This window comes from Mustela erminea, chromosome 5, assembly GCF_009829155.1.
Source record: "Mustela erminea isolate mMusErm1 chromosome 5, mMusErm1.Pri, whole genome shotgun sequence".
Classification (NCBI taxonomy): domain Eukaryota; kingdom Metazoa; phylum Chordata; class Mammalia; order Carnivora; family Mustelidae; genus Mustela; species Mustela erminea.
The window spans coordinates 34,209,025-34,233,240 of record NC_045618.1 but is presented as its reverse complement, the minus strand read 5'-3'; the positions used below and the strand labels follow the sequence as shown (position 1 = coordinate 34,233,240).

Sequence of the window (24,216 nt, the reverse complement as noted above, 5' to 3'; positions counted from 1 at the left end):
GTCAAGTGCTTAGAACAGTGTCTGGCAGAGTAAGCACTATGTAAGAGTTTGTTAAATAAATAAAAATTCTCTTTCCTCTTGCTCTATGGCCAGGTGCTTGCTTGCAGAGTAAGGCCTAGAATGACTAGTGGGGGGGGGGGTGTGGGGCAGGATTGCCTTAGCAATGGAGCCAAAAGGCCAATCATGAGAGGAGCCTTACAGAATCAACCAAAGGGAGAGGGATGAAGATTTCTCTTCCCTCCGGGCAGTCCAAAGGAGAGGTCTTAAAAAAAAAAAAAAAAAATCAAAGTCACTTGAGGCAGAAGAAGGGATGACGCGAGAGGTTCAAAACTCCACCCGAAGCACTGGGATTGGTTCCTCAAACAGGGAACCATAGCCGGATGGCTGACCTGAGCCAGACCCTTTAATTTTTGAGAAAGGGAGAAAACATATATTAAAACTCTCTCTCTGAAGTGTTTGGCAATTATTTTGAAAGAACCAGAGCAGCAGCTCTTGGAGCTGGGAAACAGCTGCCCATCAGCCACCCTGCACCCCAAATGAGGGGCTGGGGAAACTCGGTTTAGGAAATCCAGGCCGGGCTTTCTGTCTCACCCGGGTGACTTTTTTTTTTTTTTTTTTTTTTTTTTTTTTTTAATGTGCCAGGAATTCCTCTCCCACGTGGGGTGGACTCCGAGGTACTCAATTAAGCAGCCAATGAAAAGTCAGCTCTCCGGTAGCAAATGACCCTGACACTTCTTGTAACATAAACAGTTGAAACGTTTCCAATTAGAACTGGAGACAGAGACGTTTGAACTCTTTCTCTCCACTCCCCTCCTTCTTTAAAAATAATTGTCAAGCGCTTTGGACATGGTGTTGTATACATGTTTTTTTATTTTCTTTTCTCTTTCTCGAGCATAAAAGAAATGTATATTTCTCCTTGTTCTGTTTTAATTTGTAGGGTGTCGCGCGGGTTAGAGTGGTGGCAAGCCTAAGGGGGTGCTGGCCTGGTTACTTACCTCCGGCCCCTCTTCCGGTTCTGGACTCGGGAGAGCAGGGAGTGATGCTGGGTGTGCATCGAATAGGATTCCGGAGGCGGGCGAGAGGGGCCTGTGACCCTACAGCTTGACCCTCGGAAAAGGCTGCTAATGAATGAAAGAGTGAATGAATAGGAAAGAATCAATGCCTTTCCTTCAGCAAAAGCTTGCACAGATCCTCCTCCCGCAGGCAAAGGAGGGGCTGAGGTTGGTTCTTGAGCTGGCTGCCCGGGATTCTAATCTTAACACTTCTGCCCAGCTTGGGGCAAATTGGGAGCTTTCTCTGCCTCTCTTTTATACTCTGTTAAATGGGGTTACCAGCCGGGCAGCTTTCCAAGGGCGTGAGGTGAGGACAGAGAGAGTTCTCGCTTGGGTAACAGCGGCCTGCCTAGTGCATAGTAAGCGCTCTAGGGCCCTAACCATTCTTGACTTCGTGGCGGGCCCTCCAGCTGCGCCCTACAGGAGGCGGCGCTCCGCAAAACCAGGTCCGTCTATGCAGCCGCGCACTCCTCCAACGTGCTGCGTCCCGCGCGGGCGCTGGGGCTCACAGGTGAACTGGACGGGAGTCCTCCCTGTGGGAGTGTCCAGGCTCCTGGGTTCCCGGAGATTGCGGACGTCGGGGCAAGAGCGGTGCCTACGCCAGGGACAGAGCTGCTGGGCTCTTCTGTCCGCAATCCGAGTAGATCTGACCGGGGGGCTGGGACTAGTCGGCCGACTGCGGGCGGGCGCCGTCGGAGTCAGTCCGGAATCAGATCGAGAAAGGGAGGCCGGACGAGACGCATCTTGAAGGCATTGTGTTTAATAAATCCAGGCGAGACGCACACCCGCTACTCCCCCTCCTCTTGGCTCCCAAATCGAGACCTGCTGTGGGATCCCCAGTTTACGGGGTCTTAAAATCCCCTCCACTTTGATTAGCAGCTTCAAAGGGCTCCTTTTAAAGTTTGCCCCCTCCCTGCCCCCACCTTTCCCTTTACAGGCCACCCCTCCCCCATCTCTCCTTTCTAGACTTCTGGACAACAACAAAACACAACGCAAGTTTGGGGCGGGGATGGGAGGGGAGGGAGAAATCTTCAGGTTTTCTCCTAAACGTGGGCCGTAGAAATTACCTGTTTCGGGCGTGCGCAGGAGTCAGAGAACCGTGGAGTTTAGGGTTGTTTTTTTTTTCCTTTCTTTTTCCTTTTTTTTTCTTCCCTTTTTTTTTTTCTTTTTTGGTGTGTGTGTGTGTGTTTTTTACCTTTTATTATTTAAATTGATACGTTTCATTACTAGGGAGAAAAATAAAATATTCCTTTGATACACAAAATCAAATTGATATTTAGCCTCTGCTTACTTTTTTATGCATGGCTCCTTTATACCACATGGTAGTGACAGATTGTTTGAGCTGGAAGGAAAAGCCATTCAAAGCTAATTAAGCAGCCATTCCAAGCACTATTTGCAAGCGGGAGGCTCAGAAGCCTCGGCATTTGTCAGCGCTCCCCCACCCCTCGTGGTTTTGATTGACAGTTCTGGCCGCGGACTGACAGCTCCCGGCAGTTCCACCAATCAGGAACAAGGAGCCCCCTCGGAGGTCTCTGATTGGTTTTCCGGGTCTTGCTCGGGGGCGGGGTCGACGGCTCCCACGTGGGGGACAGGAGCGAGAAAGGGGCGGGGCGGGTAGGAAGCGGGTGCGCCCACCCGTGACGTAAAGGGGAGGGCAGAGAAGGGGGAGGGGAAAAGGAAGCTCCAAAGAGGAGCCATTTTGTGTCTAATGAATGCTGCGGCCAGATGCTCGCATCTGTCGAGCTGGGCTTCTCCCTACCCACCCCCTTCGGTGCGCGCCGCAACGATTTATGTTTTTATTTAGGAAAATAAATAAATGAAGAGAGGAGCGCGGTTCAGGGCTGGCGGCCGGAGCGGGCGCTGGAGGTTCAACTCCGAGGCGGGCGCTCACGTGTAACTCCCTGCGCACCGGCCTCCGAGAGCCCGCTCGCTCTCAGCTCCTCATTAAGATGCAAGAGCGAACTCCAGATCCTAATGAGGGGAAAATATAGATCCGGGGGCGCGCGGCCGGCTCGCTCGCGCCCGCCACCGGCCCCGGGGTACGTGCGCTCTCATGGAGATGCCGGGGAGGGACCCGGATTCCCCCCACCGGGGCCGGTCCACCTGGCGGTGCCCGAGGGGGTCCGGGGCAGGGCCGCTTCCCCCCACCCCCTTGGCCCGTCTTCCCTGACGTAACCCCGAGCGGCAGATCGAGGCTATCGGTTTGCGGGCAAACTGGTCCCCGCAGTCTGAGTGGCCTGTGCGACCCCGCGGGGAGTCCCGGGGACGCGGCGGTGGGGGTACGAAAGGAGCGCACGGGGGCGAGCGAACGTCTGCGCCTCCCGGGGCGTCGAGGCTGGCGGCCGAGACACCCACGGGCCGGCACGCGCGCCCCTCCGGAGGCTTCCGCCGACGCTGTGACACTGCCGCGAGCAGGCCAGCTAAACCGGGTGGGAATGGGGAGCTCCCGGGCCCGTGCAGGGCAGGGCCGCCTCCCCATCGCCTCCGCCGCATCCCGGGCCCGTGTGCGCGGTGAGGAGCCGCGAGAAGGAGCCCCGAGTGGGGAAAGCGCGATCTGGGCGGGTTGTCCGCCGGCAGCCGGCCCTTCCATCTGCGCTGGCCGCCGAGCAAGAGTTCCTCGGACTTCTCGCAAGCAGCCGCAGCACATCAAAGACGCCGTTTATTTGGCTTTCTGAAAAGAAGGAGGAATGAACAAAGAAGAAAAGCTGGGGGCCCGTGGGGGGGGCGAGGGGGGGAAGGAGAAGGGTGTAAAGAAAGGGGCACCCTCAGTTCCCAGCGAATTTTTTAAGGTGGGAGGCAACTTTGCGACCCACCATTTTATCAGTCTTAAATCTTGCGAAGTGAAAACGTTAAAGTGACAAAGTGATTCTGTTTGTTTTATAGTATCTAATTGGGCTGCTTTGCAGACCTAATGAGATTCGAGGGAGGAATCGTTCGCCGCCACTGCAGAATAAACTGATACATTACTACCAGCCACAGGTTTTGAGGACCGTACAGCTTGTCTTTTTTTCTTTTGTTGTTATTCCTCTGTTTCCTTTCTTTACCCCTCCCGCCAAATAATTATTTGCTAGTAGATCGTGGGGGGAGGGGAAGAAAGAGAAAAGCGGGGTGGGGGGAGTCTAGCAGCCCGGGACTATAATATATATCTATTTATTATATGTCTTTCGGTTAATTCCTGATCTGAGGAGCGCTGTTTTTCACTCCCATGCGAAAGTCACCAGCGGGTAGGGCCTGATTGCTACTTTTCATGCATAGTTTTAGACACAAGAGGGCATTGTGACGTCGCGCCCGGCGGCGCCCAGTCGCAGGCCGAGTCCGGTAGCCCCACGTGGGGGCCCCGCACTCCCATTGGCCAGCGCAGGGCGAAGCTGCCACATTATTTTGTTACTTTTCAGTCCCTATTTGGAACTGCTCTCGCGGCAGTTCAGACCTCGTGCTCGTCCCCCTCGCCTGTCTGTGTGTGGTATCCGCAGGTCCGGGGCACTTTTTTGGGTGTGTGTGTGTGTGTGTGTATGTGTGTTTGGTAGTGTGTGTTTGGGGGGGTTTGTCGGGGCGCGGAGAGGACAGCCGGGCCGAGGGGAAGGAAGGAAGCCGCAGAGCTCCCGGGTCTCCGGCTGCGCTCTCCTGCCTGTGCGCTCCGAGGCGGCCGCGGTGGCGGCGCCGAGCGCTCCTCGCCGAGGACGCGGCGCTGGAGCTGGGAACAGCGAGGACCCATTTGCGGAGGCTTCCTGTGCCCGCTGGAGTTAGGATGCCAGGGCGGCTGATTTGCACCTACTGAGCCTGGAGTTTCCTCCTCGGCCCTGGGAAGGGCTTGCAGCGGCGGCGGCGGCGGCGGCAGTAGCAGACGGAACAGCAGGCTCTCCTCTCCGAGGGGGGGCGTCGAAGCGCCCGCGCCGGGCTCCCGCCCTCACCCTCCGGCGCTCCTGCGGCCCCCAGCCACCACATCGGTGCTTGCCTCCTTCCTCTTCTCCACGAGCGCCGCCTCTGGGATCGGACCCGCGCGCCCCGGATGCTGGGGCAGCCTCGGCGCGCCCCCCTCGCGGCGCGAGGCGCTGAGTGATCCCGGAGGGGGCCCGCAGTCGCCCCAGGAGGGGACCCCGGCCTCGAGACCCCGCGCCGGAGCCACCGTGGAGACGACGATGTCCGCAAAGCGCCCGGCTCTGAAGCGCTCCACGCAGCTGGGGGAAGGCGGCCGGCCGCAGCCCGCCGAGCCCTAGGCGCACAAAGCCCGCGCCCGCCGCCCGGCCTCGGCGCCCGCCGACGACTTTGCCGCCTGCTCCGCAGCTCTTTGTCTCGACTTGGGGCGAGCGCCCGACTCTGGGATTTCGCTGCGAGAGCGGGCTGGGGGGGCCGGGGGCGAGCTCTAGGTTTCCCGGCCGCCCCCCGCTGGGGCTTGGCTCCCCCCTCCCCCGTACCTCCCCGGCCCGAGCTCTCGGCGCTTCTACGCTCTCCGAATCACGACCCCTCCCTGCCATGTATCCGCAAGGCAGACATCCGGTGAGTAATTGCAACTCGGTTTATTTAAGCATCTATCATGGCAGGGTAAACGAGGCAGTTTATCTGGCACCTCCATTTTGCTTGTTGCTACCTTTATGGGGTGTGTGTGTGTGTGTGTGTGTGTGTGTGCGCGCGCGCGCGCGCGCTCACACAAAGGGGATAGGGATGGGGGGGCGCCGTTGAGAGAGGAGGTTAATTCCGCCCGAGTGGCGCGGGGGGCTGCCCGTGTTCCAGCGGCACTGTTTGTTTTCACGCTGCCCCCCCGCCCCCTCTCCCAACTCACCCAGCTGTCTCCCAGTCCCTGTCTTACTTGGGAATGGGAGCCCGTTCGTGCAGGGGATGCAAGCCCCGGCCGCCAATGGGGAGGGATATGGGGCGTCCACCGCCGCCTCCCCCTCCCCCCGCCTCGACGGGCAGCTGAGAAACTTGCTAGGAACGTTCTGGGTTGTGAGGGTGGCCTCTGGGTTGGGCGGGGGGGACCGGCAGAAGCCGCCGAGGGGCAGAGGCAGCCCGGAGCCCCATCTGACTCCCCCGCCCCCTCCCCTGTCTTGTCCTCACGGACTCCAGGCTCCCCATCAGCCCGGGCAGCCGGGATTTAAATTCACGGTGGCTGAGTCTTGTGACAGGATCAAAGACGAATTCCAGTTCCTGCAAGCTCAATATCACAGGTAAGGCGGGTGGGGGCCTCCCCGGGGCCGGCGGGGAGGGGCGTCCCCGCCACGGCTCCTGCCACCCCCAGCGGGGAGGGTGGGGGCTCCCGACCCGGGGCGGCGGGGCAGCCCGGGCCTCCGCCTTTTGTTTCCCCTTTGCGAGAGCGCGGCGCCTTAACCCTTTGCTGCCCGCAGCCTCCCGGCTTTCCCGGCCGCCCGCGGGGCCCGCGCGAGGTGAGGATCGGTGTCGCGGGGGGCTCATTCCAGCTTCCGGGGGTCGCGAGCCGGGCCCCCCGTCTCGTTCCCCGCGGCCTGGAGAGGTCCACGCGCTCGGCCGCGGGAAGTTTCAAGTTGTTTCACTCCCCTCCCGGCGGCGGGGAGCAGAGCCCCCTCCGCCCCGAGGCTGCGGGATGATCGGGGTACCCCCGGGGCGTCAGGAAGTAGGAAAGTGGCTCGTGGAGGCCTGGGCGCTGGAGCCTCGGAGGAGGCTGCGCGGGCTCCAGGCCTGAGCAGGCTCCTCCTGCCCTCGCAGCCTCAAAGTGGAGTACGACAAGCTGGCGAACGAGAAGACGGAGATGCAGCGCCATTACGTGATGGTGAGAGGCGGCCGCGGGCCTGGGGCGGGGGCAGGCCGAGGGCGGGGGTCCGGGGACCCTGCAGCGGGGTCCCCAGCACGCGGCGGCCGGCCAGCCAGCCAGCCAGCCGCAGGGTAACTCTGCGAGCCGGTGTCAGCCGCAGTGTACCCCGACCCTCCACTAATGCCGTCCCCCTCCACTACCCCCCCACCCCCACCCCGCCTTAGCCCGGGCCACTTGCAGGAGGGTAGGTGAGAGGAGGGGCAGAAAGAGAAACCCCACTCCAGGCGGGGCGCTTGGACGCTACCTTTATGCCCCTTTCATTTGTGTTTTCAAGGTTTCCCAGAGGGCTGCTTGCCCTGTCTTGGCTAGTGAGATAGCATTGGATCAGCCCACGTCGGGGTTGGAGGAATCTCTCTCTTAGAGACCTCCTGGGAGTGTTTGGAAACTTTGCTGCTTTGCAGCCCTGGGATCTGGCCAGAGTGGGACAGAAGCTCTCTCTGCCTCCCCCTTGCCTCCCCCTGGGTTTTGTGAGCCTGGAGGAGCCTTTGAAAGCCCTTTGCCTCCATTCCCCTCCCTCCTCAGGGATACCCCAACTGGAGAATCTGGTCAGCCTTGGGGCAGGAGATTGATTCTCACCCGTTTCCCAGTGTCTGTTTCAGTGAGTTTCAATCTTCCGTTTGTGAGAGAACATGGAAGGCACTTAAGCGGCCTCCCTGCACTGCTTTTCACATAAGAGGCCTTCGACACATTGCTAAATAACTCTCAGAGGACAAGAGGGTCCCAGTGTACACACGATTCCCTGTTGAACCCGAACCTTGTATAAACAGGATATATGGCACATGGGATGCTTGTGGGAGGGGTTGGGCTCTGCTCTTCGCACTACTGCATGTATAATGTCCTGTAGAGGAGAGAACAGCACTCGCCCACTGTCAGCTCTTAAACCCATCTCTGTAGCTTGCTTCGGGTTTGGGCTGAACCCCTTTAGCAGACATATCATAAAAGTATGACTTGGCCAGAAACCTGCCCCAAAAGCTGAGTTTGGAAAGTGAGCAGATCAGTGTGTTGCCTGTTAACGGTGATTCTTTTCACTTTTAGTACTACGAGATGTCCTACGGCCTGAACATTGAAATGCACAAGCAGGTAAGTGCTTTTCTTTCTAAAAAATCTGATGGTTAAAAACATATAAGCCATGGGTTTCTGATAGCCCCTCCTGTTTGAAAATGAGCCTAATCCTTGTGTTCCTCCTACTTCCCCTTGAAGAGTGAACGGATCCAGTCTCCAAAATGCAGGGTCTGAGGCGTCGCTGATTTCTTGGACATTTTGAGGTTTTTAGCAATCAAACTTGTGAAATTAGTCCCGGTTTTGGATGTTGGTGGACGATAAAGGAGCAAAAGGAAAGTTGTACTTTCAGGATCTGCTTTACAAAATCCTGAAGCCCAGAGTGGGGATGGCTGGCTGCTTTGAAATGTTTTAATGTAAAATTCTTGAGGGGAAACACAGGAGGGGTATGTCTGTGTGTGTTTGTGTGCGAAAATTTGATGTTCTGCCTTGATAAGATGAAACTTCAAGAGTCTCAAAAGCCAGGCTGAGCTGTCAGAATTTAAGGGCACAAGCCACTAAATGCTGAGAAATAGGAATCCAGGATGAACTACGGCTAAAGTGCCTTGCAGTTCCAAGGCCGCTTTCTCCTCTCCATCTTCATTTGAAGGCAGCTGGGTTCCCATTTTACAGAGAAGGAAGCTGAAGCGGAGAGGTGAAGTAACTTGCCCTGGGGCAGCCTCGTGGGGGCTGTTGAGATGGCTGGTAGTTGAGCTCAGCTTTGAAATCCTGAAGTCAAACCAGTTTCGCTAGTGTGCTGCTGTTTGATGGATATGTAAACTATCTCGAATTGTCACTCTTCTAATAACAGTATACCTCAAACCTAGCAAATACAAACAGCCTTTATCTCCGGTGCATATCAGTAACTAGTCCCAGGCGCTAGGCTGGGCTGTGGGAGAGGCCTGTTTGTGTATTTGTGTTCCAAGGAGAGGCTGCCTGTAATTTGGCTTGGCCAGAGATTAGAAGTGACTTGGCACAAATAAATGGCCCAGGCCGGTTGTTCTTTTTAACAATTGGTGTTCTTGAAATCTCAGAAGGCTGTTGACTCATTCCAGCCTTTGGTGACCGTGACTTGAATGGATTTTCTGCTTCAAACGAACAGTCATTTACAAGGTCTAAATTTTGTTCTTTCTTCGGGGGTGCACAGGGACCCAGGCAGGTGAGAAGGGCAGGTGACCCAGGAATGCTTGTAGATTGCCACCTGCTCTAGCGGCTTCCTATAAAGCTTTTTGAATCTGTGGTTTCCTTTCGGTACTGGAGGAGCCCCAGTGTTGGGTAGAGGGCAGCCAGAAAGGGGCCCGAGTTTCTGGAGCAAGGTAGGAAGCCAGTCTGTGGCTTCCTGAGGGATTATGAGCTCCTTAGGAAGGCGCAGGAAGGCTACCAGGGTCTTACTTCTTGAGCCATGGAAAATCATAAGCAGACACGGCTTGGTACGTAAGGATATTTCTCTTCAGAAGAATGAACTGGAGACAGGTTCTATCCACAAATTTTAGGTGGGACCAGTGGGATCTGACTCGTCCAGTCCGAATGCCTGCAGCAGCCCTGGGTTCTCAGGAGTTCAAGGATCTTGGGGTATCAGGCAAGGTGCCACCTCCTCCCTTTCTCCACCCCCACTCTTTTTTCCCCCTCAGTGCTTAGTATCTTGGGTGTGTTTAAAGAGGGTAATTGCACCCAGGTTTAAAATTTATAGCAGCAGTTATTCTAAGAGCTTCGTAATTAAGGTGTAATACGTTGTTGCATGTTGAGGTCTGCATGGGTGGTGTTCCCTAGTCTGTGAGTGGATGGTTCTTTGGCACAAAGAATCCACCTTGGCCGGTGGAGCAAAGGTGTTCCCGGAGTCCTGGGGAGACTCTGAACTCCAGAAGAGTTTGCCTTCAGAACGCCTTCGGTGGTGGGGTTCGCCCCAAGAGCAGCTCAGCTGTGTGCGTCTGGGACCTCTGGCGATTCCCCAGACTGAGCTCTTAGGGGGAGAATGCCTGAGGTTTGGCAACATAGTCTCACAGTCCTCCCAGCTGCTAGAGGCAGACAGATGGGATTCCTTGTGCCCTTTGTAGAGGCCAGGAAACTGAGGCTTCAGGGAGGCCAGTGGGGCAGAGCTGAGACTCCAGGCCACACCTCTGGATTGCCCCACTGAGCACTTTGACCCCACTCCCTGCTCCCCTTTGCCTTCCAGCTCGTTCCACTTGGCTTCCGAGCATGGACGAGTGTGCTCTGAGCGCCAAGGCCTTCGCAGGGTTTAGGGCACAGTCTTGCATTGGGTGTAATCGCCCTGTGGCTGTGGAGGAGCAAAGAGGCAAGAGGTGAAGAAACCGGGGCTGAGAAAGGCAGCCCTGACCTAATGAGGCCGGCCACTCCCTAGGCTTGTGAGGGTTCTGCAGAAGAAAGCCCAGCCACTAATTGTAGTGTGGGTCTTGGGTGCATTTGGCGGATGGTGGTTAGGCCTGAGCAAACAAGTTTATCAGCTGACCTGTTTAGCGGTTGACTGGTGTTTTATCTGCACACACAATCAAGTGACTGGAGTGCTTGAATTATTCATGCAGTGTCCTGCCCTCTAGACTTGACTGTTCGTGTGATTACATCTGCCTGGAACAAACACGCCGGATTCTTCATCTTTAAGCTCAGCAGTGGGGGCGGGGACTGGGTGTACCTTTATATAATAGGTAAGGTCTAGAGCCAGCATCTTGGGAACTGGGGGGGGGGGGGTCCTCAGCCTGCTCGCCCACAGCGCCACACCCCCTCTTTCCACCAACCGCCAACACACACACACACACACACACTTTTTTTTTTAAAGCTCTCCTTTGCTGTCTCTATGGGAAATGCCTATTGGGACGCCTGGGTGGCTCAGTTGATTAGCAACTGCCTTTGGCTCAGGTCATGATGCCGGAGTCCCAGGATTGAGTCCCGCATCTGGCTTCTAGCTCCACGAGGAGTTGGCTTCTCCCTCTGACCTTCTCCCCTCTCAAATAAATAGATAAAATCTTAAAAAAAAAAAAAAAGAAAGAAAAAAATGCCTATTAGTTGGGAACCTCAGGTTCCACCAGCTGGGCCGCAATTATTGACGGAGGGCAGCTGACAAAGTGTATCCAGCTGAGAGGTAAAACTCACTTGGTCTAGCTCCTTTCCTGGCTGTTTCTCTGTCTCCTTCTCGCTCTTTCTCCAAGCTGTCAGATCCCAGAGAAGTAATAAATGGATTTTCCTCCTACTCCTCTGCCTATCTCCTTGAGTATGGCAGAGCAAAGATTACAGAACCACGGGCCAGGCCTCAGGCTTCGAGGGGGTCACCCACCTCCTCCAAGCTCCTGCTTCCAGGCAGAATGTCAAGGGTGATACAGCGAGGCCAGGGAGGCGATGGTGGCTGTCGAGCTCATCGGCTCCCATCCTGTTCCTGCTGAGGCTCTTGGTGCCAGCCACCATTCCCAAAGCCGGCTTAGAAAGGAGCGCCCCAGAGCACCTGTTGGGCGCTGGGTTTGAGGCCGGAGAAGCTGGGTCAGGCTGTCTTTACCTCCCCCACTCAGCACTGAGGTTTCAGAAGAGGACTTGAGGCATTTGGAACTCTGGGACAGCTCCATGCCGATACCTAACAGTCCCCTTTCTTCTGTAAGCCTGGAGGAGGAACCCTTCGAGTTTCCTTTGGCATCCCAGAACTGGGAGAGCCCTTTGGCTTCTCATCCAAACCTTCCATGTTACAGATGAGGAAACTGAGGCACGGGAGGGGAGCTGAGCTTGACTCAGTCACCCAGTCCCGAGTTAGTGCTGGGGCTGCTTCTGCAGCCTTCTGTCCCATTCCCTGGGTCTCTGTTTAGCAGGACTTGAGAAGTGAAACATATTTACTAAGCCATTGCCCTCTGTGGCTGAGTATTCCTGCTTCTCTCTGCCTTATAATCTCAAAAGGCTCAAAGCTGGGTATACGAAAGTACAAAGTACCCCATTTCGGGTTGTATAACCTTATCAGCTGAACACTTTTTCCCATAGTCCTCTTCTGAATTGCCCGCTGTTTGCACAGCCAGTGACTTGATGTGCGTAATAATAAACCCAGTGCATACCTAGCAGCCTCAGAGGGAAGGTTCGCTGGCAAGGTAAAGTGGTACAACCTGTGAACTTTTTACCCGAGGATACAGAAAACCATGAACATGGGGCTAAAGAAGGAGATAGCAAATTTCCGTCCCCTCCCCTCTCCATCCCCCCAGTAATTAGGGCCTTGGCTGGAAGGTCTCCAGGTACAAGTTGATGTTCTGTGACCATCACTTTAGCAGGTGCTGGTGGCCAGAGGGAACCAGCAGGTGGCGAGGTTACAGAGTCCGCACCCAGGAGTGCCAGTCTCTGTGGCATCGGGATTGAGCTAAGAAGAGATCTGGACTAGTGTTTTCTTCTGGCATCCAGGCACCCCTGGTTTCCACCTAACCTTTCCCGGCTGGTCACTGTCGCCCAGGATAGTCTTCTAGAGTCCCACAGGTTCTCTCACTGCCCCGGGGGCCTGCCTTGGTTGGCTTTGGGGTCTGCTGAGCTCCAGGCCCCAGACTGCCTTCTACCCCAGTCTTCTCTGGACCTCTGGTCTTCACCTCCGAATGAGCTGTCTGAGCAGGGTTGGTGTGGTTCTCTGGCTCTTTCCCTTATCATTCTTTTGATCACTGGGATAGCCCAGGAGATGGGCACATGGATGGCTCCCCCTCTTACTCAAGGACACTGAGCCTGGGTTAGAAACCTGGCTTCTTAATAAGATTCCTTCAGTGAACTCTCCTAGGCCAGTGGCCCCCGCAGGGCACAGAGCTCTTCTTTCTCTCTTTGGATTCTTCCTCCTCCACTTAGTATAGGAAGAGCCTGGTCTATGTGGAAGGCCCTTCATTTCCATTTTATCCTAGGAGTGTGCTGGTCAAGGAATGAGTTCCCTTTTCCCTCCTGCACAGGGAAGTGTTTTTAATCCAAATCTGTTTGTACAATATACTGGGACACGTGGGGCGAGAAGGTGGTCAAGGCCAAATCTCAGTGGGGTTTCCCCCTCTGCTGTGGCACACTCTGGCTGCCTTTCTCACACTTCATCATCTTGTTTCTGTAGCCATGGAGGAAACCCCTGGGCTGGGGTCTGTTACGTGCACTTAGCACGAAATAGGTGCTCAGGAAACACGTTGGTTTTCCTTTACTCCGAATTCCTCAGCTTTTCAGAGGGTGGGATTCCAGATTCCCTGAGCCCCAGCGGGAGGAAGTGAGGGTTTTAATTGTGGGTTGGCCCCCCAGCTCTGCAGGCTTCCTCCTACAGCTCAGCATCCAGCTTCTTCATCAGGAAAATGAGGGGGTTGGATGCCTGCCAGAGCAGTTATTAGGGGCTGGGATGTGCCGGGTGTGGGCTGGGGCCCGTTACACAGCCGAATAAGACACCATCCCCTCGCCTGGGGAGTCGGCATCTCAGGAAGTCATGGAACACAGTGAGGGAAGTGCTACTAATATGGCCCAGTCTCCCCGAGGAGCACCCAGGACAGGAGCGGGACAGAACGGCTTATTCATCCCCGGAAAGGGGAGTCAACTCGGGTCCAGGAAGACTACACCGAAGGGCTGTTACCTGAGCCTTAAAGGGGGGCAGGGGTTAGGAGGAGGAGGAGGCTTCTCGGCTTCTCTCTCTCTCTCTCTCTCTCTGTCTCTCTTGGTGACAGCAGCTCTTGGAAAGGCCAGCGGAAGCACAGTCCACAAGTTGGGAATGGTGGTGGGCGTGGGGCTCCACTTGGGGAGTGAGGCGAGGTGGTGACATTTTGCAGCAAAGTGATCTCCCAGGCCTCTCTGCTCTCACACTCCCGCCTCAGCGGCTCCCTCTGTCCCCATATGGCTCTGCAGGGCTGGCCCATGTCCATCTGCCTGGGGCCGACTAGGAGGGGGGGGCGGGGGGGGGGGGGGGGGGGGGGGGGAGGTGGAGGCGGTGGGGGGCAGACGCCTGGGACTGGCGGAGGCCTCTGGGCCCTGCTTCTCCACCCCCGCCTGCCGCTTTGACCTTTCTTCCCCAAAGTGGCATTGCCTCCTTCCCCCGTGTGGGTAATTCTGTAATGACTGGTTCTGACCCGCCCCTCCCCCATATTTAATTCTCATCAGCCGGCTCTCTCCACTTTGCTATTAATGATAGCAGCCAGCGAAATAGCTTTCAACATGCCATTGACAGTCTGGTTTAAGAGAGCACTTGAAGTAGTGCTAGACAGCTGAAAGCACCCATAATTGTGTACCAGAGTGAGAACTGCGTGCTCGAGGGCCTTGTTTTTATATGCTTAAAGGGACAATATCTTGTTTTCAACAAATGCTCTCGCAGACTCCGGGCCAAGATGCTGGCTCCTCTTCACACGCCTCTCCTGTCCCCTGGCTTTTTCTTTCCTCTCTCTCGCCTTTCACACGACATGTTCCCCCTCAGGTTGGGGGCTGAGGAGAAACTTGGGGAAGGAGGTTTTTTCGGAAGGGCTGTTCTCCCCTGTGTGTGGATATGGAGTTCTTTTGTTGGCTAAGGATGTCACAGCCTGAGGAGGTGGGGGTAGGCTTCCAAGGGGCCCACTGTGTCCCTAGGATTGGGGGGGGGAACCTCTGTGGGGGCAGGCTCCACTCATTGGAGAAGCACATCAGGGACCGTGGAGGCCTTGGCCCCTTTCAAATCAGATTCTGGGAGGCTGTTCATTGTGCAGAGGCCCCTCTAGAAAGCTCGAAGGTCCGTAGAGCAGGGACTCGCTCTTAAGTGGAGGTTCATGCAGGGCTTCGGGGCTTAACCAGGGGTCCCATCTTCTCAGCCCTGGGGATTTTGCCTGAGAACAAAATCTCCCTCCTCTCCACCCCAGCCAACTTCATAACTGTGAAGATGCCACTCAGCCCTTTGGGCTGAAATCCCCCTCACCCCAAAGCTCCCCTTCACCAGTGGCATCCTTGGCGGGTGAAGAAAGAACCAGGCTCCCAGGGGTGGGGCCTGGAGTCCGGCTGTGGCAAAGGCCAGGACTGTGTGTGGATGGGCTTGGCGTGTGTGTCCAAAGGGGCGTCCTCCTTTCACCCACCATGTGAGTGACACCACCAGGGGCCTGGGGTCCCGCAGCAGCTTGCCACCACCACCACCAAGTAATTCCAGCCGAGGGCCTTTGTGGAGGACTGAGAGTTTGAACGTTGTGATCTTCCAAATATTGTGATACTGTTGACCTTGGTATTTCTGTTGCACTTGGTCGTTTGCAAAGCGGAGTAGACCTTTTCGTCTTAGAGACCCCAGATGAGAGGCATTCGGGAGCAGGACAAACACACACCAAGAGGAGAGCATCAGAGTATGGGGTGTGAGGACCTGGGTATATCCGGGGCACTAGAGGGCTGTGTTCATAACTGGATGGGGCAGCAGGGACTGGCGGGGGCGGGGGCGGGTATGTGTGTGTGCGGAATGCTGTCTTTGTGAGTTCCCTGAGGGGTAGGACCATTTTGTATTCATTGGGGCTCCTGAGCCCTGCATGATTCTGGGCCCATACTGGGTGCACAATGTAAGTTTTGCGGGAACTTGTGGAGGGCAACATTCTAGTTTGAGGTTCTCCCCTGACTCTGTAGAGCATTATGGACTTTCTGGGAAGGATATAGGTTTTCTCCGGCTTCTAAGAGAGATCTGTTGGCTGCAAAGTTGTGATTGGAGAAAAGAAGCATGAAAGTGTCCTGTTGAGCTTTTGTGTTAATGCGTCTTTAATACAGTTTAAGGGTTTTGTCTTGTTTTTGTGTTTTGTCTTGGTCTGTGGGCAGTTCAGTTGTACAAAGGGAAGATAGGAGGTGGTGAGGAAAGAGATAGTGGGGAAGAAGATGATAAAGCAGAGATGGGGGAGGAAGGAATGAGGAAGAGAAAACATGCTGAATTGGGATTCCGAGAAGGAACCGAGTAGCAGGAAGGCGAGAGTCAGTGGCTCGGAGGTAAATTGGTAAACTGTGCCTGGCATGCCTTGGACATCTCTTTGGTGGGGGAGTTCCACGTGCCACAGCCTTATCCTACTGCCCTTTAAATCCTTGCTGAGCACTGTTCACACGCTTCAACTGTTTGTTGTTGTTATTGTCATTCTTTTAAAAAACGGAACGACATCTGGTCTAGCCCAGTGGTAGAAGTTCCTTTTTTGTTTGCCCCCAAAAGTGACATCTTCCCTTGCAAGGAGACTCAAACGAGCAAGAGTCCTTCCCACAGTCCTGCAGCACTGGGGGTGCCAGGAGCGCCTTGGGGACAGGGGAGGGGCAGGGAAAGGGTCTCCTCCTGGTTGGTTGTGAAGGCTTTGGTTCTGGACTCCTGCACCACCCAGCTAGTCTCTGACCGGAAGGTTGGAGGAGGAGGGTACCCAAATGCTTGCCTAGGGAGAGCCCTCAACAGGTCCGTCCGGACCCCGAGTGTCAAACTGATTGTCGGGTCAAGGGCATGCTTGGTGAACCGGTGGCAATTTCTGCTAGGAAGAGCCGGGCAGTCTGGGGGAGACCAGTGGGTGAAGGATGGGAGTCAGTCCTTGGTCTAGGGTGGGGGGCAGGAAGTCTCCAACTTCCTGTGCAGGAAGAGGTAGGGCAGACTTGGCGAGCCCCGGATCATAGGTGGTCCCAAGTGGTCTGGAGCGAGGGGCTCGGTGGCCGATGGGAACAGAGTGAGCACGAGACCCTGCAGGTGGAGGCCGTGAGTGGGCCAGGACTGATGGGCCCAAAGGAGCTTTAGCATCTCCTTAAACCCTTCCCCGTTGCTTTTCCTGGAAGCCATGCCTTCCTCTGAGCCCCCTCACTCCTGGAGAGGGCAGCAGTCCAGTACTTACCTGGCTTTGCCTCAGGGCAGAAATCCTAACAGAGCGGCCCCGGTGTCCTGTGTCCCACCCTCCTCAACCCTGAGGCCCTCGGAGAGCAGCTCTGCTCCTGCTGGAGTCCTCTTACTGTTGGCTTGATGCCAGCTTCTTGTGCGCAGTATACAGCCTGTAGGGACTACTTAAAGGGAGTGGGTACAGTGCTTTCTAGATACCATTCTCTCTCTCACTGTTTGAGTTTCTCTGTTCTCTCACCTGTGTCAGACCACATTTCCACAGGGACCTCCTCTACTTGACATTCCCTCATTTTCCCCCTGCCCAGGCTCCGCAGTGGGGACTGGTGCCTGTCCCTGTTAAGACTTTCTCCTGACATCTTTGTGCCGGTGCTGAATTCCGAGTTTCTCCATCAGAAGCCACTGGTTTTCAGAGGGGTGTCCTGGCAGTCCCGTGCTGAGCACTAGCTGCCAGGAGGTGGTCAGTCCTGGTGGCAAAGCAACAGGCATAGGAGTCAGACAGCCTTGGATTTGAGTCCCCCATCAAGACCCCCTGGCCATGTGACCTGGGGCTGACCATGGGACCTCTGTGAACTTCAGTTTGTATTGGGGGAAGAATGGGAACCCCTGCCTGCCAGAACAGTGCCAACCGAGATATGGCTACCATGCCTGAGGAACTGAGTTTGACATGGAGTCGTAACTAACGACTTAGTTAGTTACAAATTTTTAAGTAACCACTAGCCCCACCTCCTCTGTCTGACCCCTCAGTTACAGGCAGCGCTAGGAGGAGTGTGTGTCGCGTGATGGGTATACAGTGACTGTTTCGCACAGTCCCCAGCGTGTAGGAAGGCCTCAGCAGTGTCCTCTCTCAGCAGGACGTAGTGCCACAAGTTGCGAAGACCTCCAAGAGTGAGGCTGAGATCCTTGGGGCTGTGGATGTTGTAGGACTTCCTAGAACCCTGCCTTGTGTGGCTGGCTGGCCCTGCATGCAGCCGTGAGCACAGATGTCTGCAGAGGGTCAGGCACTGGCTCGTGGTTCCCAGTAGACCGGGAGCAGGTTCAGAACCAGAAACTCAGTCTGTTTCACTCCTGGCCGGACCGCTTGTCTCCCAGGCCATATCAAGGCATGGTCTCCCCACATGGCTGCCTTCAGGACACGCACCTGAATGTGCTTCAGGACTTAGATTCTGGGCCTGGAAAGACCCCAGACAAGGCCTTAAAGAATTGGGTAGGTTTTGGGGCCCCCCGTGCACAGATTGGGCTGTCTCAGTATGGGCATTATTGACATGTGAAGCTGGATAATTCTTTGCCGTGAGGCTGTCCCGTGTTCCCCAAGGTTAGCAGCACCTCTGGCCTCCGCCCACTAGTTCTCAGGAGCACTGCTCTCCTTGTGACACCCTTAACTGTTCTCTAGACATCGCCAAGGGTCCCTTGGGAGGCAAAATCACTCCCCAGGTGTGAACCCTTGGTGTCAGGGGAAGAAGTCTGGCTGGAGAGCTGGGAGAGTTGGTTGCCACTGTCTAGCTTTGTGACCTAGGGCAGTTTCTTGCCTTCTCTGGGCCCAGCTTTCCTTGTCTGTGAACCGAGATGTTGAATGGGGGGGTGGAGGTTTGGGAGGTGGTCCCATCTGACCCATGAACAAATTTCTAAGTAACCGTCTTGATCTTTTCGGCCTGTGATCCTGCCATCCTTGTCTGGGGGGAGAGACCCTTTCAGTCTAAGAGGGATGGTCTTGCTTATTGGCTGTGAACTTGGTGATGGGTGGCTAGAATGGGGCTCTGTGTCTGCCCACAGTCCGCCTGTCCCCTCCCCCGACACCTCATTTTCCTTTCCTGCCACCCGGATTTCCCCGCGAGCCTCTGTCCTTACAAAGTCCTAGCCAATGTTCCATTTGTAGTGCTGACCTTAAGGGGAGACCCCCAAAATTTAACGAGCTGCCTCTGCAAGGGTAATGTGACTTTTACAGCCTGTTGAGGGGCAAAGGGAGATTTGCATAATGTTCCAAGGGGGATTAGGTGGCTGGGGGTTGCCATGGCAACCCCACAGGGATGAATTGAGAATTTTTCCTCCTGGCAGGAGTTGGCCAATGGAGTCTGGGAGGTGGGGGAGGGAGGCAGAGGGTTATCTGAGGGGAGGGAGGGGACCAAGGGCTCTAGGGATGGGGGGGGCGGTTGGTGGCGCCTGGAATGAATGGGCGGTGTTGGGGGAAGGTCTAATCGGCAAAGGCTTTCCCTGTTCTGTCTACACAAGCAAGCTCTTTGAGGGCCATCCCCTGGAGTGGGGGTGGGAAGCAAGCAGAGTTTAATGTGTTTGGGAACCAAGAAATTAAAGTGAACAAATATTTAAAGATTATTGGATCTTGTTAACAGGAAACCCGGTGGATGGAAATTGAGAGTCTGAGAAATGAAAGTCTGAGAGCCAGGGAGGGACTGGGCTGTCACCTAGGACCAGTTCCCTCCCAGGGAGTGGTATCTAACCCTTGTCCCTGTTAGGTGGCCATTGAATGCTCCTAAGGACAGGATGTTCGCTCTCACACACACCTAATTCATTTTTGAGAGCTCTGATGACTACTGCACCCCGATCTGCCTCTTTTATGCAGTGGGAACTGAGGCCTGAGTACCGGACAGACCTGGGACTTTGCCTTGCCAACTCTTCTGGGGTCAGTGGCCTAGATGCCTCTTCTCCTGCCCCTCTCCCCACAAGCTCTTTCCCCTTCCTTGCTTGACTTCACCATTCCCAGTTCCCTTACTCCCTAGACTCTTGGAAGAAAGTGCCAGAGATTTCTGGTAGACAGAGAAAAAGGGAAGGTGGGATTCCGTCCAGGGTGGCACGTGGAGGGTCATGTCCCAAGCCGGGCACCCTGGAGTCTCTTGCCTTTCATCTGTCTTAGCTGGGTGGGGGCAAGTGTGTCGAATGTTCCTTGCCATCCTTACCTGCGTGAGGGGCATGGGGGCTATCGCCAAGTGCCAGGTCCAGGCTGGCCACAGCCAGTGTCCTGTCCCGTTCCCTCCCTCAGGAGGCAGATCCTCAGGATCACACGGGGCTGGGCCTTTTCTTATATCCAGTCCTCCTGGCATAAAGAATTCAGCAGGCTTCCACAGAAGGCATAAATATTTAATGGCATTGTAGTTATATATAATTTGATCAATATGTCAGTGCTAAAAGGGCCTTTATGGAGGCTCACCTATCATTGAGTGATATGTGATGGAAACCCTCCCGGCCCCTCCAGAAGCAGGGGCCATTATCTCCCTGGGCTGCTGAGTGGATCATTTATTTGCCCCCTTCGTTAAGACCCTGGATGCTCCTTTCCCGTAGAGCCTGTGGCGGGGCTGGAGCGGGGCTGGGGAACCCCGTCCTGGTGTTTCCTGGAGGTGTCACCCCTCTTTGTCCCTGGACTTCCGTCCCACTGGTGATAAAACAGCCACTTGCTTTCTTTCAGAGTTGTCTAAGCCCTGACTGAGGAGAAACTGCCTGGCAAGGAATTTCATGGTCTAGTCCAATAATTGAGGGCCTATCAATTTAGAATTGCCTGGGACATGCAGTGGGATATTTTAAGTTAAAAATACTCAGGCACATTGTTCCAGAATCTTTGAACATTTGATTGCTTCGTGGTTATGGTACCTGGCTGCTGCGGCCGCCACCTCCCACCCCTCGTGCCCCTCTCAGTTTAATTTGAGATGAAGCAGACTCATCTGGAATACCCCAGAGCTTGAGTCAGAGAACCTGGTAATACCTGATTAAAATCCAAGAACCGTGGAGTCCCACCCCCCACCCCAAACATGCATGTTTCTGGAGGAGAAGGTCCCGGGTGAGCAGGATGAGCCCTTCCTACCGTGGCTGCTTGGGACTGACAGATGGCGTGTCACTGCTGTCGACCCCTCTGTGCTATGAAGCCTGGTCCTGGGGACTGAACCCCAGGCAGCAGCAGCCCAGCCACATCGTGAAGTGCCTCTCTCTCCTTCCTCATCACCCTTTAAATTCTTGCTGTGCTCTCGATTCCTATGCTGTATTGAGGAAGGACATGTCACAGCGCCCTTCAGGAACCGTTAGCAGGCTGAGACGCAGTGACAACTCCCGGATCTTCCAAGTTACCTCTCTGCCGCCCTGTGTCGCAGACAACGCAGTGGGACCCCGGAGGAGGGTAGTGATTTGCCCAAAGCCACACAGCTAGATGGAGGCAGGGCTGGGGGTTGGGGGGTGGGAGCCAGCTTGCTTCTTCATGGCTGTGGGTCATAACATGCTCTTTAAAGTGCCAGGGTTCTTCCTCGCCTTGTTTTTATGGAGCTGTTACAATGATGTATGTATTCCCAAAAGCCGGCGGGACAGACAACAGGGCAGTTTGAAATAAATAGCAGGGAGACCGTTGGGTGCAGGGGGCTGTGGACTGGGTTGAGCAGTCAGCTACATTTTCAAGAAAAAGAAAGATGGGGGGTGCAGCCAAAGCCTGGCTGGCTGTGGAATCCCAGGAGCCGGGGACTGGGGGGTGAGAACCAAGACCAGATTGAGGCTGGCGTCTTTTGGCATCCTGGGTCTGGGGGCTGTGGCTGGAGAGTGATGGGAGGAGAGGCAGGGCCTGGGGGTGCTGAAGGACCCTCTGTTTCCAGCAAGATGGTTGCAGGTCCTGTTTTCCTGAGATGATCACGGCGTGCCCAGGAGCTAGGCAGGCGCACTGAGCAGATTGCTCCTCGGGAAAGTCACTTGCCCCCCGCCCCATCTTGTTTTTCGTCATTTATTAGCCTAACCATTTCACCGGAGACGCTGGGCAGATGTTACTCCTTGTGCCCAGTTGGGAGCACAGATTCTGAATCTCGCAGGGTCTCTGGGCACATGTCTCCGAGCTGCTTCTGTCTGTGTCTGCTAGATTAGCTCCTTCCAAGGAGCAGTGTTTTCCCACCAGCCAAGCTGCCTTCTTTGAACCACACTTGAAAAGAAACATTCAAAGTCTGTGCCCGCCTCCCCAAACGCCTCTTTCCAAAGGCAGCGGTCTCCCCGCCTCCGGCACCTACCTTCTCTTATGTCCGCATCTGAGGACCTCACTCAAAGGCGATGGCTTTGGGCGACCCATGTGGACCACATGCAGCTGCCTTATTGATAACATGGTGCCCTGGGTTGCCAGGAGTTGTTTTCCAGTGTGTGGTCTGGTTCCAGTTTGTGATTTGTGACCTGTCCTAATTGTGGAAGTCACATGTCTTAATTTCTTTTCCCCCCTTTCTTGGAACTGAATGTTTAGGGCTTATTTGTGTTGGACCAAATGCTGTTTTAACAGCTGTTCTAATCGGAAATGCTGTCAATGATTAACCCTGATGGTAGTTTTTCTTTCAAAAATACTTCTCCAAGCTCTCTCAAAATGTCCAAATCGGGCTTCTTGGTAGGAAGTCGTTTAGTGTGGTTGCTTCATTGCTGGGCAGGCCTCAGTTTCCCCATCTGAAACGTGGAGCTGCTCATTGGAAGGGCCTTCCCTGGAGGGTGTTATGAGCTCTCATGTGGGAAGTGCTTGGGGGCAGCTGGGGTGGTGCATGGTAACGGTCATGATGGTGGTTGTTGTGAAGAGTGGCTCTGTCCGTCCAGCTTACATTTCTAGGAGCTTCCCCTCTGGGATCACCACCCTCCAAAAAATCAGTGTTAAGGAAAAGTCCTTGAGGGGGATAGTCTCGTCCATTCTTCGTGCACTGGTGTGCGGAGCCCATTCCGCACACAGTCACAGAGAGATGGGGCAGTCACAGAGAGATGGGTAAGGTTTACTCCCTGCTTCTGCTGTTTGGGGAGGCCGGCAGGGGAGTGTCACTCCAAGGCAGGGGAATCACCCTGCAGTGACAGCTGGGAGGGACTGAATGGGTGTGGAAAGCCCACCCCAGGCCCGGACCCAGGGACAGGGAAGCCCTAGTTTACTATAAACACTGGCCAAGTGTGCTTCCTCTACCCCAACCCACCCACTCTCTGCCCACTTCCCAACCCTGTTTCATTCTGTCTTATGCAGTTAGGCCTTCCTGGAGTTCAGGCTCAGGAAAGGGCCCGAATGCCCATATCCCAGGGCTCCAGAAGGTTCCCTGTCTGTGTGCAGCGGTTCTGATGTTTGTGGTCTTGGGAGGTGGGCGAAGGAGGCAGGAACTGCTTCTAGTGGGGGTGGAAGGGTGACACTGGGAACTTGCTGAGAGCCACCTGGTGGCCTGGGAGGCCAAGGCTGGAGCTGGGCACAGCTACGGGAAATCTCAGCAGGTCCCTTTTCCTTATAACTGGAAGATGCTGGACTCCCGACCACACCCTGCAGGAAGATCCCACCTGGGCAGAAGCTGTGGCCACATGTTGGCTAAAGGGTATGGGGAAGGGGAAGGCCAGCTCCTTTTCATATTTTGCCTGGAACTTCCAAGACCCTGACTGACACTTGACCTATTTGCTAGTGGAAGTAAGCAACAGATGGGAGCCCATTTATAACCACCTGCCCCAGAGGTTGTGTGAGAGCTGGAGCTGCTGTGTAGGCCAGAGTAACTGGGAAGGTTCAGATCCTGCCTGCTGCCCGCCTTCCTGGCTCAGGGTTTGGGAGGGCAGCAGCCAGAGACCCATGGGGATGGCCGTGCCTCACCCTGTTGGTGAAGGGCGCCTGTCTGCCCCGCCTCCCACTTGTATGTACGTCAGCATTCCGTCCACTGCCACCCTGGCCACAGATGTCGCCCACCATGGGCCAGGCCCAGATCTGCACCCAGGGGGGCCTTGGAAAATCAATGCAGGGTGGCTAGTGATACTACACACCTACTGTGTGCCGGGCACTGCTGTGCTGGTTGTTGGTGGTAAGAGGCCTTTGGACCAGTGAGCCTGGGTGGTCTAATTTATGTCTGTTTCCCGTTTTTGATACGTCCTTCTGTTCTGATGGGGCACATGAACATCTGACGGTTGAAGGACCGTGTTACCCTTTGCAATTTTGGACTGAGATGTAGGGGATTGTTCTAGAACTCCTGCCAGATACAACCTTGATCCTGTTTCCTTCCCCTTCCCCACTGTCAATCAAGAGAGGGAGGAACAGAAATGAGGAAGGATCCTGTTTGGAAGAGAAGATACTGTTTGAGAGAAGAACTCTTCCCACTTACTTAGATTAATAATTTATACATTAATTACTTAGTCATCTTCCTAGATTCCTTACAATATAAATGATGAGTATCTAGTGGGTGAAGCCCAGAGATGGTGCACAGAACAGCTCCGTACAGCAAAGAAGTATCTGGCCTCAATGTCAACAGCACTGAGGCAGAGAAGCCCTGGTGTCCAGTGTCCTTACTGGAGCGTACCCAAATGGCAAATGGGGTGGTAAGGCCCAGAGGGCGTAGCTAGGGGAACGCTCTCTCTCCACCCTGGAATTTGGAAGTGGGACCCATTACTGGCATTCAGTGGGTCATTCGGTCCTTTGTAACAAAGTAACAAAGAATTGTTCCACCCCAGATGCCCACAGTGGGCAACTCTGGCCCTGTCCCGAGGATCGGAGTGTTCCAGGAGAGGACCAGTCCCTGGACCCCACCCAGGACTCCCCCATGGGGTAGACAGACTGTCCCCGTGTTGGAACCTGCCTGCTGTGGCCGGCAGCCCCAGGATGTAGGGCCACCCTAGCCCATTCCCTC

General features: G+C 55.2%; 1 protein-coding gene across 13 annotated transcripts in view; it reads left to right on the top strand.

Annotated features, from left to right (window-relative positions):
* Positions 1 to 4,437: 4,437 nt before the first annotated feature.
* The window catches only part of TLE3 (TLE family member 3, transcriptional corepressor), a 46,923-nt gene continuing 27,144 nt past the window's right edge, over positions 4,438 to 24,216 (top strand). For all 13 annotated transcript variants that reach the window (XM_032342593.1, XM_032342592.1, XM_032342588.1 and 10 more), the window contains exons 1-4: positions 4,438 to 5,549; positions 6,117 to 6,217; positions 6,732 to 6,795; positions 7,873 to 7,917. In XM_032342593.1, coding sequence (XP_032198484.1) covers positions 5,526 to 5,549; positions 6,117 to 6,217; positions 6,732 to 6,795; positions 7,873 to 7,917 — 234 coding nt within the window. In that variant the 5' untranslated portion in view covers positions 4,438 to 5,525. The remainder of the gene's footprint in view (positions 5,550 to 6,116; positions 6,218 to 6,731; positions 6,796 to 7,872; positions 7,918 to 24,216) is intronic.